General features: G+C 35.5%; 1 protein-coding gene across 2 annotated transcripts in view; it reads right to left on the bottom strand.

Moving 5' to 3' along the window:
• Positions 1-217: 217 nt before the first annotated feature.
• PIAS1 (protein inhibitor of activated STAT 1) overlaps positions 218-13529 on the bottom strand; it is a 121851-nt gene continuing 108539 nt past the window's right edge. The window contains exons 10-14 of one of the 2 annotated variants that reach the window (XM_019948848.3): positions 11718-11848; positions 10816-10996; positions 6888-7030; positions 4846-4883; positions 218-4189 (exon numbers count right to left, since the gene is read on the bottom strand). In XM_019948848.3, the coding sequence (XP_019804407.1) occupies positions 3896-4189; positions 4846-4883; positions 6888-7030; positions 10816-10996; positions 11718-11848 (787 nt within the window). In that variant the 3' untranslated portion in view covers positions 218-3895. The other variant, XM_019948859.2, reaches the window with a different exon arrangement.

Genomic DNA, 13529 nt, shown 5'->3' with positions numbered 1-13529 from the left:
CTGTGGTTCATTACAAAGCTAGCCATATTTCAGTAAGAAAGGGGAATGATAGCTGTATATTCATTACTTACCTCAAAGCATGTTGCAAGAGAATGAGTTACTTGTCATGCTTTGAAATCTCTGGATCAGAGGGGCTCTGGAAGCACAAAGCATCGTCACTTTTTCTCATAGGGATTGTCCCCTTGTATACGCAGCAGTGTATTTTACAGAAGACAAATTAACTGAAGGCTTTTCTTTTATTACATCTAAAGAGCTCTACATAAACAGGTAACATTCAATAGGTAAACAATTTTTTTTCCAATGCATGTAATAAATATTTTCACTTGGTACTTTTATACAAACTGACATTGGTCTACTATACATTTTTAAAAGCCATTTTACTGGTTTGGCATGCGGTATGGAAATTCTAAGAGAGAAAGTTTTAAGGCAATGAATCACAGATTTAAGTTCATGGAATTTATGGTAACTTTTATATCTGTTTATATACATTTTTCCCCTTTGTTAATTAAACAATTAACAGCAGCACACTCTGGGACCACCAGCTATTCTCCCTCCCTCTTTCTGAAATCTAAGCTTTGTATTTTCTTTTAATTAAAAAACAGAATTCAACATGTATTGATAAAACAAAACTCTTACTAAAATAATTTCAAATGTGCTTTAAAGTCCTAAAGATCTTGAAGTGTTTTGTGTGTTTAAAATTGGAGCTGTTTAAAAACAATGTTTTTTCCACAATTAGTAATTTAAAATTGGGATGTATTTTCATTCAGTTTCAGACATTTGACTCAAAGGAAAATCTGCCAAGAAAATCACATTTCTCAGAAGCTTAAGTGTATCTTTTCTAAGTCAGTAATAATAGAGAACTGTGATAATGTCTACATTAACAGAAGTAGAAAATTTTTAATGCTCAAAATAAATTAGTCAACCAAGCGTGGCATGGTTAAGGTCCGGATACTTTTAAAAACGTGTTCAATAATGCCCACAAAATATTTAAAAGCCACTTCAACCCTGCTAGTCAAACAGCTATTATACTAAAGATGTGTGTGTGTGCATATGCACACACACCCACAGTACTATACAGACACACAAACATATGCGCACCTATTATGAGTGACCAAGGCAAGGGGATGGTGGTAACGTGACTAAAGATTCTGAGAGTCATTAGTCCACAGACAGCATGTCAATATTAGCATGGGTGGGGGAGTGACAGTGGGCTAGGGAAAAAAGAAATAACTGTGCTTTAAAAACAAACAAAAACTTAGAAGATAAAGATGCAGTGCATGACTCCACTAATAATTACTATGGACCATAAAAAGTCTGATTGACTAATAGCGGCCATGAGACCAACAGAGTAATAGTTACTACTACTGCAACATTTTAGAAAGTTAACAACTGAAGGGAACAAACTCCGTAAGAGTGGAATGAACTAAAATAAAAAGACAAACTGAATGGTTAGTTTCTCCCGCGGAGACACGACCAAAGCTACTAGACAGACATTTATTTCTCCCTGTTACCTGTTCTTCCCTTCGGTTGGTATAACGCAGGACCCTGAGAGAAAATAACCCTCTCCAAAACTGGGCTGAAGAAAGTAGAGGGACGGTTTTTCAACTGGATCATTCAAAGAGTCTGTTATTCAGCATCATACACAAAGTTATTGATCAGAATTCTGAGACCACTAACAACAACAAATAAAGAAAAACAAAACTATTCATTTTATCTTAGGTAGCTGAATTAACAGAAACGTTTCCTATTACAATATGAAAGAAGCGACTCCCTACAATTTAAGTAATTTCTAGCCCAATCTGAATTTAGACACAAATTATAATACTATTAGATATTAGCCTAAGTTAACATGGCAATGAGAGTTCTAAAGTGTGTACTCACATAACACCAGATTCATTTAAAAACTTAACTATTTCCTGTTTTAACTGACAATGAATTTTTTTTATTGCAAATTGTTTAGTGACTATAACTCAGCCATGTATGTGTGGAATACACATGCGTAGGGAAGACTATATAACTCAGTTGTCACTCACACACTTGTCTATAAATACATATATACACACACACATATACATATCAATACCAACCTGTTTTTCAAAATTCAAGTCAACAATTTGGTGGCAGAGAGATACTGTAAAAACAGGTATGTTTAGATGCCACACAGTCATGTGAACCATTAATTTCATCAGACAACTGAAGATACAGCCATCTTGAACTCTTAACTGGATTAAAGTAGGTCAATTTGTTACCACTGCAAGGTTTAAAATGACAATTTTATACACAAAGGTGGTCCTTCATCAACTCTGAGAACAACTCTGAGAACATTAACAGTTGTGATATAAAAATCCAGTCTGGAAAATTGGTAATCGTTATGCCCCTTATCCTTTCTGCTAAACCTTTCAATCAGATAAACAATATTTTCAACACCTTCAGATATTACCTGAAAAACGGACCTTCTCTGACGAGGATTTTGGAACACAAGTAGAACCACTTTTTCCTTCCCTCCAACCCTCACTCATTTCCTGAAAAACAGTTTTCAATATATTTACATTTCCATTATTAATAAGAGTAGATCAGACTGATCCATGAATTCTTAAAAAGATTTGACTTTCCTATGTCATGCTTGTCTTTAAAAGATGAAGAAAAATATAAAACAAACAAGATAACTAGGCTAAAAAAATAAGTACACTCAGAACCAGAGAGTGAAAATGACTAAGGATCAAGCCCATTTTGAATTTCAACTGTTTATCAGATGATAGATTTCTACAGACTGACATATGGTGCACTGCATTTTCCGAAGAGAATTTACTTTTAAGGATAATTGACTGTCTTTTTTGAGGTGATGTAGCCTTACCTCTGTCAGCTGCACAGGACATCCAACAGGGCTTTCTAAGCTATTTTTACTTCCTACTTTGGTATGAAGATCTCACATGAAAACTTGTTACCCTGTGGCCAAAAAAGCAGGTGTTCACAGACTTGGTTTAAATACATAATACTGGCAATCCAAATTTAAAATAAAGAACTAGACTAAAGTGTATTATTCACAGGTCGGCTAAGCCTACTCCTTACCCAGATAGCTCTACTCCAATCTCTGAAACATATTCTCAGGGGGTATCTAGCAAATAAGAGACAATATGTGATGGAGAACATGCAATTGGGACAGTTGATAAAGATGCTCATATGAGAGTTCAAGACCTTCAAAGCACTTTTAAAGAAGCAGGCAACTGATTTATCAACTGAATGCAAACTCGGGAGAAGGAACAGTAACGACACAAAAATACACACAGACACATACACACCCACAAGCTATGTCCTGAAAATACATAGGGAATGCAGAGGAACAGATGAGATTTATAACTTAAGGCTGGATAAAATATGCACACACACAAACAGAATCCAAGTCTGTCATTTTTAGAAAATGGAAATTAAAACTATCCCCCCCCAGCCCCTCCCCACAACAAAGAAAAGCCCACAATTTAAAACTTCATACATGCAATTCCTTTTCTGTTATTGCAAATAAAATAATGCCATTGAAGTAAAATAAAACCAAATAGGACAAATGATGAAAAAAAAATCTTCAGAATCCAGAAAGAATGAACTGAAGGTGGTTTGTGGGTACTTGTTTTTTTTCTTTTTTTTTTCTTTTCTTTCCTTTTTTTTGTTTTTTACAAGTGTTTTTTCAGACAGGCAGTCTTAGATTTATATACAAAAGTAAAACTGAAAATATAGTTTTGTTCTCTGTACATTTCTTTTAATTTTTTCCCTAAAAAAAAGGAAAAAAACACGCTTGTGTACTTTTCTAAACAGAATAAGGTAAAACATAGCACAAAGTTCTCTTCTTTCTACCAAGTTCATTTAATCTGGGGTAGGGATGGGAGCAGCAGGGGCAAGGGAATCAGTCCAATGAAATAATGTCTGGTATGATGCCGAAGATGGATGCTGTGTCCGTGCTGCTTCTATTTGCGACGGTGTGGCTATGGCTCTCCCTTAGGCTGTTGGAGGATACGAGGCTGCTGTTACTGCCACTGCTGCTTCCATTGGTGGCTGGCAGAGAAGTACTGCCTCCTGCACTTAACTGATCAAGAAACATCTGTGAGGAGGTATATGGAAAAAACCGAGACGAGTGTAAGAGGTCTTGATCATCTGAAACCGCTGCTGCTGCAGCGGCAAGCAGGGAGGTGTTATAATGCTAGGGAGGGGAAACAAAACACAGGAAATAAAGTTAATTATACTTATAAATTAATAAACTTTCTTCTCAGCAGAACAAAGTCCTAAATTTAATATATTCTGAGTACCTGGTGTTTCTGAAATATTTAGTAAAACATTTTGCAAAATCAAATGGTCTTATGTAATGATCACATCATTGACCTTTTAATTTTTATTGGCACATCACTGATCTTAAGAGACATTTTGTAGCTGAAACTGGGGGGGGGGGTGTGGGAGGGAATAAAAATATTATTTTTTTGCTTTAATTTGTATTGCAAGCAATTTTCATAATGCTATTTCCAAAGAGGCATATACTCAGAAGCAGCAAGAAACAGAAGAGTCCACTTTCTTTATCTTCTGGAGATATATGGCCAAGAAATTTATCAGTCAATATGACTCACTGCCCTGTTTTTTATAAAACAGTACTGGGAACCAACAAATAGACACTGTAGTTACTATATATTCAGGCACAGCTGAAACAAAGGGACTTTTATTTAAAGTTTTAAAACCTTAACAATAATGGGTATAACTACTCTGAATTTCCTAAGGAAATTTATTTTCTTTCTCTTGGCTACATATTATACTTTTAAGTATTTTAACTTAGAATTAAAATAACAGTATTTTTTTCATATAACATACCTGATTGTCTCCTGATAAGAAAGGAAAGAAATCTAATCCTGTGGGAGAAAAAATTTAGTTTAAAAAAAAGAAACAAAACAAAGAAAGAAAAAGCCTTCCAAATGCCCCAATACTACAAATACAATATCTTAAAGCTAATTCTAAATTCATTTAGAATTTTATTTAAACATGAAGAGTTGAGCTGAATGTTTTACATCTCTCCCATCTCTAGATTACAAAGCCTAGAGTTCAAGCTTTAGCAATGATTTGCACTCCTGGTGACTCCATTTGTGGGACTTGGGCCAATGCTGCCCTGTTAAGTCCAACACTGATCCCTTAAATTGACAGAGCACTTTTCACTAGATGCTCTCATCGACTCCCCTAAAGTCACCTTTCAATCTACTCGAATTTACTCCTCACAAGCACCTCATGAGGTATGTAATTACTTTGGTCTCATTTTGTGGATAAGAAGATTTTTACATTAAGCAAGTTGTAAGACAGATTTTCTTTCTCAGATTCCTTCATTTCCCACTATCTGTTCCAGATTCTAACTCAGAGACTCCTGAGTGACATAAGAGGGGAAGAGATCTGAGGGGGTGTCTAACTGCTGGTGTGGAGGCTATTACAGAAGGACCAGCTCTCATCCCTGGTTGCCAGGAAGTCACTGTAAGCCGGCCCCTTCCAAGTCACATTCTTGTCCATATTGCCCAATGTGTAATGCGACGAAGAGCAAGTAAACCAACATGAATAAAATGCCTCATTATGATATCTAAACTTGGAGAAAAGTACAACAAGCAGGTATAGATAAAAATATGACAACAACATGAACACTTTGGGGATCCATCCACTGTCTACACTACAACAGATTATAACATAAGGATCCTGCAAAATGTATAGTACTGTGTTTTTAGTTTGTTTGTTTTGGCCATGCCATGGCAAGGCATGTGGGATCTTAGGTCCCCAACTGGGGATCGAACCTGCATCCCCCGCACTGGAAGCATGGAGTCTTAACCACTAGACCGCCAGGGAAGTCCCAGTACTGCGGTTCTTGATAGTGAGTTTGGCAGTGGGCTAACAGGCAGTGAGAAACGGGGCTACACTGTCTAACAGGGTAGCTGTTAACCACCTGATGTGGCTATTTAAATTTACTAAGATTAAATAAAATGAAAAATTCAGTTCTTTAGTCATACTAGCCACATTTTAAATGCTCCATAACCACATGTGGCTAGTGGCTACTGTACTGGTCAGATTACATTTCCCTAATTGCAGAAAGTTCTATTGGACAGAGCTGAAATAGGGTTTTCATAACAATCACTAAGAATCCACTCAACTATCTCAGCTCCCAAGATCCTTGCCAGTGACCCTGAATTTTACTGTAGGAAATGGGTGGAGGGCACTTTGTGCTTCTGTATTGTATTTTCTACAATGAGCATATATGGCTTTTTGTAATTTAAAAAGTGTTCTCAGATAATATGGCTAATGTACAAATTATTAAATTACAAACATAATGAGAACTAGTAATTCTTTTTGATAATGTAAATGATTATTATGAACTCAAAGTACATCGTAGAAATGAGTATACTGACATTTCAAATTACTTTCAAAAAGAAGAATCAGGTTCACCGGAATAAAAATTAAAGCTTTCCAATGTTTCAATTCTGCATTATCTAAAATACAATATGACATAGCTACCCACAATGCCTGCTGCATTATAACTGGATTCACGGAACAAAAAATAATTGTCATAAATATCAAAATTTAAAGCAACATATTGGAAGTCATTAAAAAACAACCTGCAGACTACTTTGAAGCACACAAAACCTAAAGATCATTACACTGTTTTTACCACTGGTAGTAAAACACTGGTAGTAAAACACTGGCTATGAACAAGGAACTGAGTCTGTATTTATTTATGACCACAGTGTATATTTCTCCCAGTTTCCCAGATCCAACCCCTTCTTTTCCTAATCTTTCAACCTTTCTTATACTTGCCCAGAAGAAGACTATATAGATCAAAGGCATTCACAATGCTATGTGACGACACAGAAGAACCGGTGACTCACCTTGCAAGTCATAAGGCATGGGTGTCATGTGGAAAGGATGTCTGTAGTCTTGGATGAGGGATGTGTTAATATAGCTTGTGTCTACAGCAGGGAGGCTTGGGGTGCGGGACACTGGAGATGCTTGATGTGGAAGACTTAATATGCTAGAAGAAGAAAAGGTTTGTGAAATTTTCATGAGTCAGTTGAACTTTTAAAAAGGGTTGCATCTCACAATGAGTCCTAGTTTTTGTGCTGGAAATTAAAACAAAAGACAAGTAAAGCAATATATAATTTAGACTACCATAATTATTAGGAAATAATTTGTATACTTAATAGCATCTTTCAGAGGCTACAGGGAAAAAGATGGACGCAATGGTATCCAACATTCATAAATCACATATTGTCTTTGGAACGACGTCATCTACACTTTCAGAATGCAGGGGGAAGGCATGGCTGAGCCAATTCAATGGAATATGAGTGAAAAGTATCTACAGCAGACAAAATTCTGAAACCTTTAAAAAATAAGCACTAGAGTGCTGGCTAGTAAAAAGTTTAGGTAAATCCTTGCAAAGAAAACACATATAACAAGACTAGGGGAATGCAGCAATCTGAGCAGTGAGGAGTTAACAGTGGCCCTCAGACTTGTAAGATTTATGAGAATAAAAACTAGGTACTGTTTATCTCGGTATATTCAATGCCCGGCACAGTCATTATCACGCTATTTACATAAAAGGCCTGCTGAATGAACGAAGGCAGCAAGACAAGGAGTAAAGATGCTCCATAGGGGTTTCCCTGGTGGCGCAGTGGTTGAGAGTCCGCCTGTCGATGCAGAGGACATGGGTTTGTGCCCCGGTCTGGGAGGATCCCGCATGCCACGGAGCGGCTGGGCCCGTGAGCCATGGCCGCTGAGCCTGCGCGTCCGGAGCCTGTGCTCCGCAACAGGAGAGGCCACAACAGTGAGAGGCCCGCGTACCGCAAAAAAAAAAAAGATGCTCCATAATGAACAGGTGGTACAGCGTTTTTAAAGGGAGAATAGTATAAATGGAAAAAGAAAAAAAGAACAAAGAGAGGGATTCTGGAAGAACAGAGTGAAATGTTTAAGTAGCTGAGTAGTTAAATCTTTTTTTCTTTACCAAAAATCAGGGAAAAGCAAAAAGAGGGAGAAATAAAGGAAAAAAGAAAAGGAAGAATTAAAATGATTTTGAAAAAAGAATTCTAATAGTCCTGAGTGAAAACATAAGGGCCATATGCTATCCCAACCATACAAGAGGCTAATAGACATATAAGTTATAGAAAATAAAGAGAAAAGAAGGTAGAAACAGGCTGTCTTTTGCTTTTAAAACTTCATGTAAAGTCCTCAGGGTATGGAGATGCAATTTCAATGGTAAAAAATATTTCAAAAGATGCCAAGGTTGGATTTCCAGGAATAGAGTTCTAGTTATGACCTTCTACCATATTTTTATGAATGGGATATGAAGCATAAAATATATTCTCATCCACCTCATAAAAATGTTTTGTCTAATGGAAACTTAACTAAACCTCTTACATCTATAGAAAGTACCATTTTCCATTAGCTATCTCCTCTGACAATACCTAAGGGATTACAAGAGAGACAAAAGGAGTTGAAATGCTAGTCTCTGAAAACATCTTGGTATACCAAACAGCAAAGGTAATTTCTGGATGAACACTCAGCAGCTGAAGACAGCAAGATGTTTTACATTTACTAATCTTTGCCTCTTTCTAATTCCTGGCTGGCTCCTTCTCTTTCAATTTTATGATAATATTCTAAAATGCATTTCCACCTTCACACTGCACAATAACAACAAATACAATATGCTGGGTATAGGTTTCTATTTATTGGCTAGTCATTACTGAAAAATGGTCACTTGTGCTGAATATGGTGCTGTTCTTCTAAAAATGTCATAAACCTTCAGGTTGCTTGTTTTTATCTGAAAATCAAGAGAGAAAGGTCTGGCGTTAGCAAATACTCTATCTGGGTTCAATTAGTCACTGGGAAGCTCAGGAAGTAGTTAATGCATCTAATGTAATTTCCCAAACATAATAAACAAACTATTTCTGGAGAAACAGCAAAGCAAATATTCAAAGAAGAAAAATTAGATTTCTAAACACTCAGAAAGTTTCCTTTAAGGAAAAGTGTTTACATATGTATGACTACTATCAATATACTAAAGAGCAGAACTAACGTATATATAATGATGCATTTAATCCATAAAGTATTTATATACCCAGATTTATGAAATGTATTTTAAGGTGCTGTTTTATGGCATTTAAAGTAATAAAATGATATGTTTTGGTCATGCTATGTTAAATATACCATTTAAAAATATATATAAAACATAAAATATCTTAGAATCAAAATTCTACAGACATTTGCTCTAACTACGCCAGCTTTTGCTAATTTGACTCTTCTTCCCTCCCCGCCCCCCACCCACAACTCAGATTTAAGAAAGAAGCTGGTATAATAATACGGTTGGGCTTGTTGGATAACAGCCATCAATGTAGGCTTTCATCAGAGGTGAATGTTCATAAAGTAGGATGTAAAGCAGAATTAGTGTTTAAATATTCATTTTGTATAGAATAATGATACTGCTTTTAATGTCTTTTATTTCTGTCTCTATGATAAAATAAGCTACTCTAGAGTGAAAATATCAACCTGCGTCATATGTCTGGTTGTACTATAAAGATTCCTGAAATAGCCAAAGTCCTCTAATGAGAGAGGAGCCACATTTATCACAATTGTGCTCTTTTACTGTTGCAACTTCATCTTTCAAGTAACTACAAATATACTCAAATAGAAGATCTTTTTATCTCATCAAACAAGATCAAGCTTGAAAATAATTTGACTCCAAGCACAGAAGTGCCTGCTCTTGGTCTGGTGTTTACTTTCCCTCTTTAACCTTGAAATCTGTAACAATGCTTTCTGCAGACTTTCCCTTCCTCACTTACATTCTTCCTTCAGGCACTACAGTTTGCTGGAAGATTTTCTGAATAGCTCCTATTCAATTACATCAGGCCACATAACTCTCCTGATATGTACCTAAAAGGGGTCACACATGGATTTCTAGATTTACCTTTGGTGTGCTACAACTGTGCCTTAGAAAAACATGAAGTCTTTTGCTGAGAATCCCCGAAGTGTCTCATAAGACTAACAGTCTGTTTAAGAGTACAGCTAGAGTCAGCTACTTGTTTTACCATCCTCTACAAAATGTTAACTCTTTAAGGTTGGGACTGTACTTACTTACTTTATTATCACCCACGTTTAGCACAGCGTGTTTTACGTAAAGTAGGTAACAGTGTTTCATGAAGTGACATGAAGCATAACCAAGGTACATTATTACTGATATGAGACTAATGGAAAGTATGGGAAATGAGTCTGCAAAACATAAAGCATTGTGTACTGCAACTTAAGTCCTACACTTCTTTCATTGCCAGTCTTATACATTCTGAGGCAGGTTTAAAGCATTCATCTGGACTTCTCTGCTTTCTGCTTGAAACACTCAACTTAGGGTTAATTTTACAGCACACATTTTCCAGTTTGACTAAATATTTTAAATCCTATGACTAGCATTAGGATCACCTGGGAACTTATTAGAAATACACATTTTCTCAGTTCCTATTCCTGAATCAGACATGGGGGCTAGGGAAGCAATGTGTTTTAATAAGCCCTTCAGGTGATACTGATGTATACCCAAGTTTGAGACCCACTGTGCTAGAATCATCTTTTGGTATGATGAAGACCATATCCAAGTGACCCCTTTAATGCATTATTCCAACCCCTTAAGAAACACACCTGAGAAAAATTCCACCTATTCTCTGATTACTAAGTTAAGTTTTACAATCATTTTATTTAGCAGATCTTTTAATCCTATTTGCAAAATTAACTTTCACAATGAGTTGTTGTTTTTTTTTTTAAGATCTCAGCACTTACCCTTTATTACTTAGTGGTGATGTGGGAGAGAGAGAAGGGCAGGTTCTCTTGGCAGATGGCTCTTCCTCCTCTTCATCAGATGAACTGTCTATGGTTAGGTCAATCACCTCTACTTTCTTACTTTTATTTGAGGACTGGTGATGAGAAGCCACTTGGTGCTCTAATGTGGAGCTCAAGCATCCTGTGTGGGAATGATTGAAACACAAGGCAAAAAAGACCTGTAACATCTCTCCTTTTCTCAGCCTATGGATTAGATTATCAGTTGTAGCTTAGACTTTATCAGTTACAGTATATTGCTAGGGTCCAAGAATACAAAAGCAACAGTGGCTCTGTTCCCCTAAGCTTAAAACTATTATTTATTATCGGTTGTTAAAGGATTTTTTTGAAAAACAATTCTGAATTAGGGCAAACAATCAAAATATATGTCCACCTCAGAATAAAAGTAGTCTGAGGGCAAACACTATATATTACACACGTTTACCTGTACAATACCTGATATACTGAGAGACGTTACAGTAAAGTTTTTAAAAAGTCATAGTTTCCTTCCAGCAAAAACATACTAAAAAAGCCAGGAAAAAGATGTAAGTGAAAAAAGAACATTCACTAACCTGTACCAAGTCTGTAAAAAATTTAAAAGGATACCATTTCAAAAGCATGACTTTACAAATAACTTATTAGATTATGTTATTCTGAAATCTTACACCACAAAATTTTAAAAGCTGGCAGAAAGTGAATTTAGAGTTTCAATACTTCTGAACATTTAATCAATAATTTAATAAGAGTTACTGAGCTATCCATAAACTGCTGAGTATTCTTAAAAATTTTATGTGTTTTAATATTGAAAACCAAGGCTTTACAACAACAGGGAGACTGCCCCACTCTTTTAGAAAACTAACACTCACCGTCAACCCCATTGTAAGAGGCAGAAACTTCCTGTACTTCCTTTTTTGATCTCATAGGTGCCCAAGAGCCATCCTCCTTAAACTGTATTTCATCACAATCTGTACAGTACTTCAGGATTTCCATAAACAAGCTATAAAAAACAATTTGTCCTTTGAATATCACATTCTAAAGTAAGGCCAATTAGAATTATTACTATTCGAAAAACATTCAGACCTTCTATGTTTTGTACAAGTATAAATGAGAAAGAAAGTGTAACAGACAAGGTATATTTGTTCTCAAAATCTAGGGCTAAATAGGAGAATAGTTACTTAAATTATGGTACCTGTATGCAAGAAAATATTATGTAACCATGAAAAATGAGGTTTCCAAAGATATTTTTTAATAATATGGGGGGAAATATATGTTCACAGAAAGTGTGAAGAGGCCAAGAAAAGAAAACTCTATATTTTAAAAATAAAATTCTGTGTGAGTGGTATATAAATAGTGCTTATCTCTCAGTGGTGACATTGTGGATATTTATTCTTTTTCTTTATACTTTTCAACATAATCCAAATTGCCTACAATAAGCACATCTTATTTGATAACTGAAGAAATACATGCAAAAATATGTATTGAAAGTTAAAGCTTCTTGATAATTACCATGCAGATATTAAAAAATGAGATTTTCAAAAATGTGTAAAATTAATGATCAAATTCTCAGGTTGTAATGTTAAATAAAACCAAAGGATAAAAAATACTAATACTGTATAATCACAAATATGGGGAAAAAAATCAGAAAATAACATAACAGCTTTTTACTTTCGTATGTTTCCAATTTTTCTTTAGGGGTGTGTGTGTATGTGTGGCTTTTATAGTAAGAAAGAATAATCCCAATTGATGCAGGCATCTAGAGTTACATAATATACAGAGTTGGTAAAATATTACTCAATTCTGATTTATTAGTGATCACTGACATCTCTGAAAAATCAAACATAAAACATTTAAGTTACATGTTTACTTCTCCCCATATGACTGGTCTGACATCTTTCAAGCTCTGGATTACACTTCTATCGCTAAATGTATTCCATTCCTTATGTTATACCTTCAGGCTTCTATGTTTTCTCAAATATTATAGGTAAGTTGTATTAAGCATTTTTCTAAAGAGTACAGGAAATCTCAAGAAGATCCTTCTTTTCATAATTTATCTTTGTTCGGCAGCAAAACAGAAAAAAAGGAGGCTAGAGAATAGGAGAAAAGTGAAAGGGATATTCGAAGATGTTTGGAAGGACAGATAAAACATCAGAGTGTTAAAAAAATAATTGACGTTGTGATGCTATAGGTGGAGAAGAAAGACAAAGACAAGTATTTTAGAGAAAACAAAAAAACAAAGAGAGCTGCTGTTCAGTGTGTTGATCAGTTTTAGGAGCCCGTAAGGTAGGGAGTAGGTATGCTGGCCCACAACTGAAGCACCAGGAAATCTCCAAAAACAGACCAATTTCTGGTCAATTAGGTTAACCAGAGTTTCACAATCCTTTCATTCTCTCTCCAAAATGGTCTCTCTCCAAAATGCATGTCGAGGGATAGATGGATTCATGTTAGGAAAAGGTGTAAGTACATCCTACTTAGAACCATTGGTGCTTTAAAATGGTAAATGTCAGGAGGCACTGACAGTAAGGCACACATTTTCAAAACAAGGGGACATAAAGTTAAAAAGGAAAAATGTTCACAATATTAATTACTTAGAAAACTACTGACTTTACAGTCATGAAAATCCTAAAAATATATAACTCAGGAAACACTACCTATAGAATTTTAATCCCAAACGTGCTGGA

The sequence above is a fragment of the Tursiops truncatus genome, chromosome 2 (genome assembly GCF_011762595.2).
Source record: "Tursiops truncatus isolate mTurTru1 chromosome 2, mTurTru1.mat.Y, whole genome shotgun sequence".
NCBI lineage: Eukaryota > Metazoa > Chordata > Mammalia > Artiodactyla > Delphinidae > Tursiops > Tursiops truncatus.
Note: the sequence above shows the minus strand (reverse complement) of the source record. Positions and strands in the feature narration are given on the sequence as shown.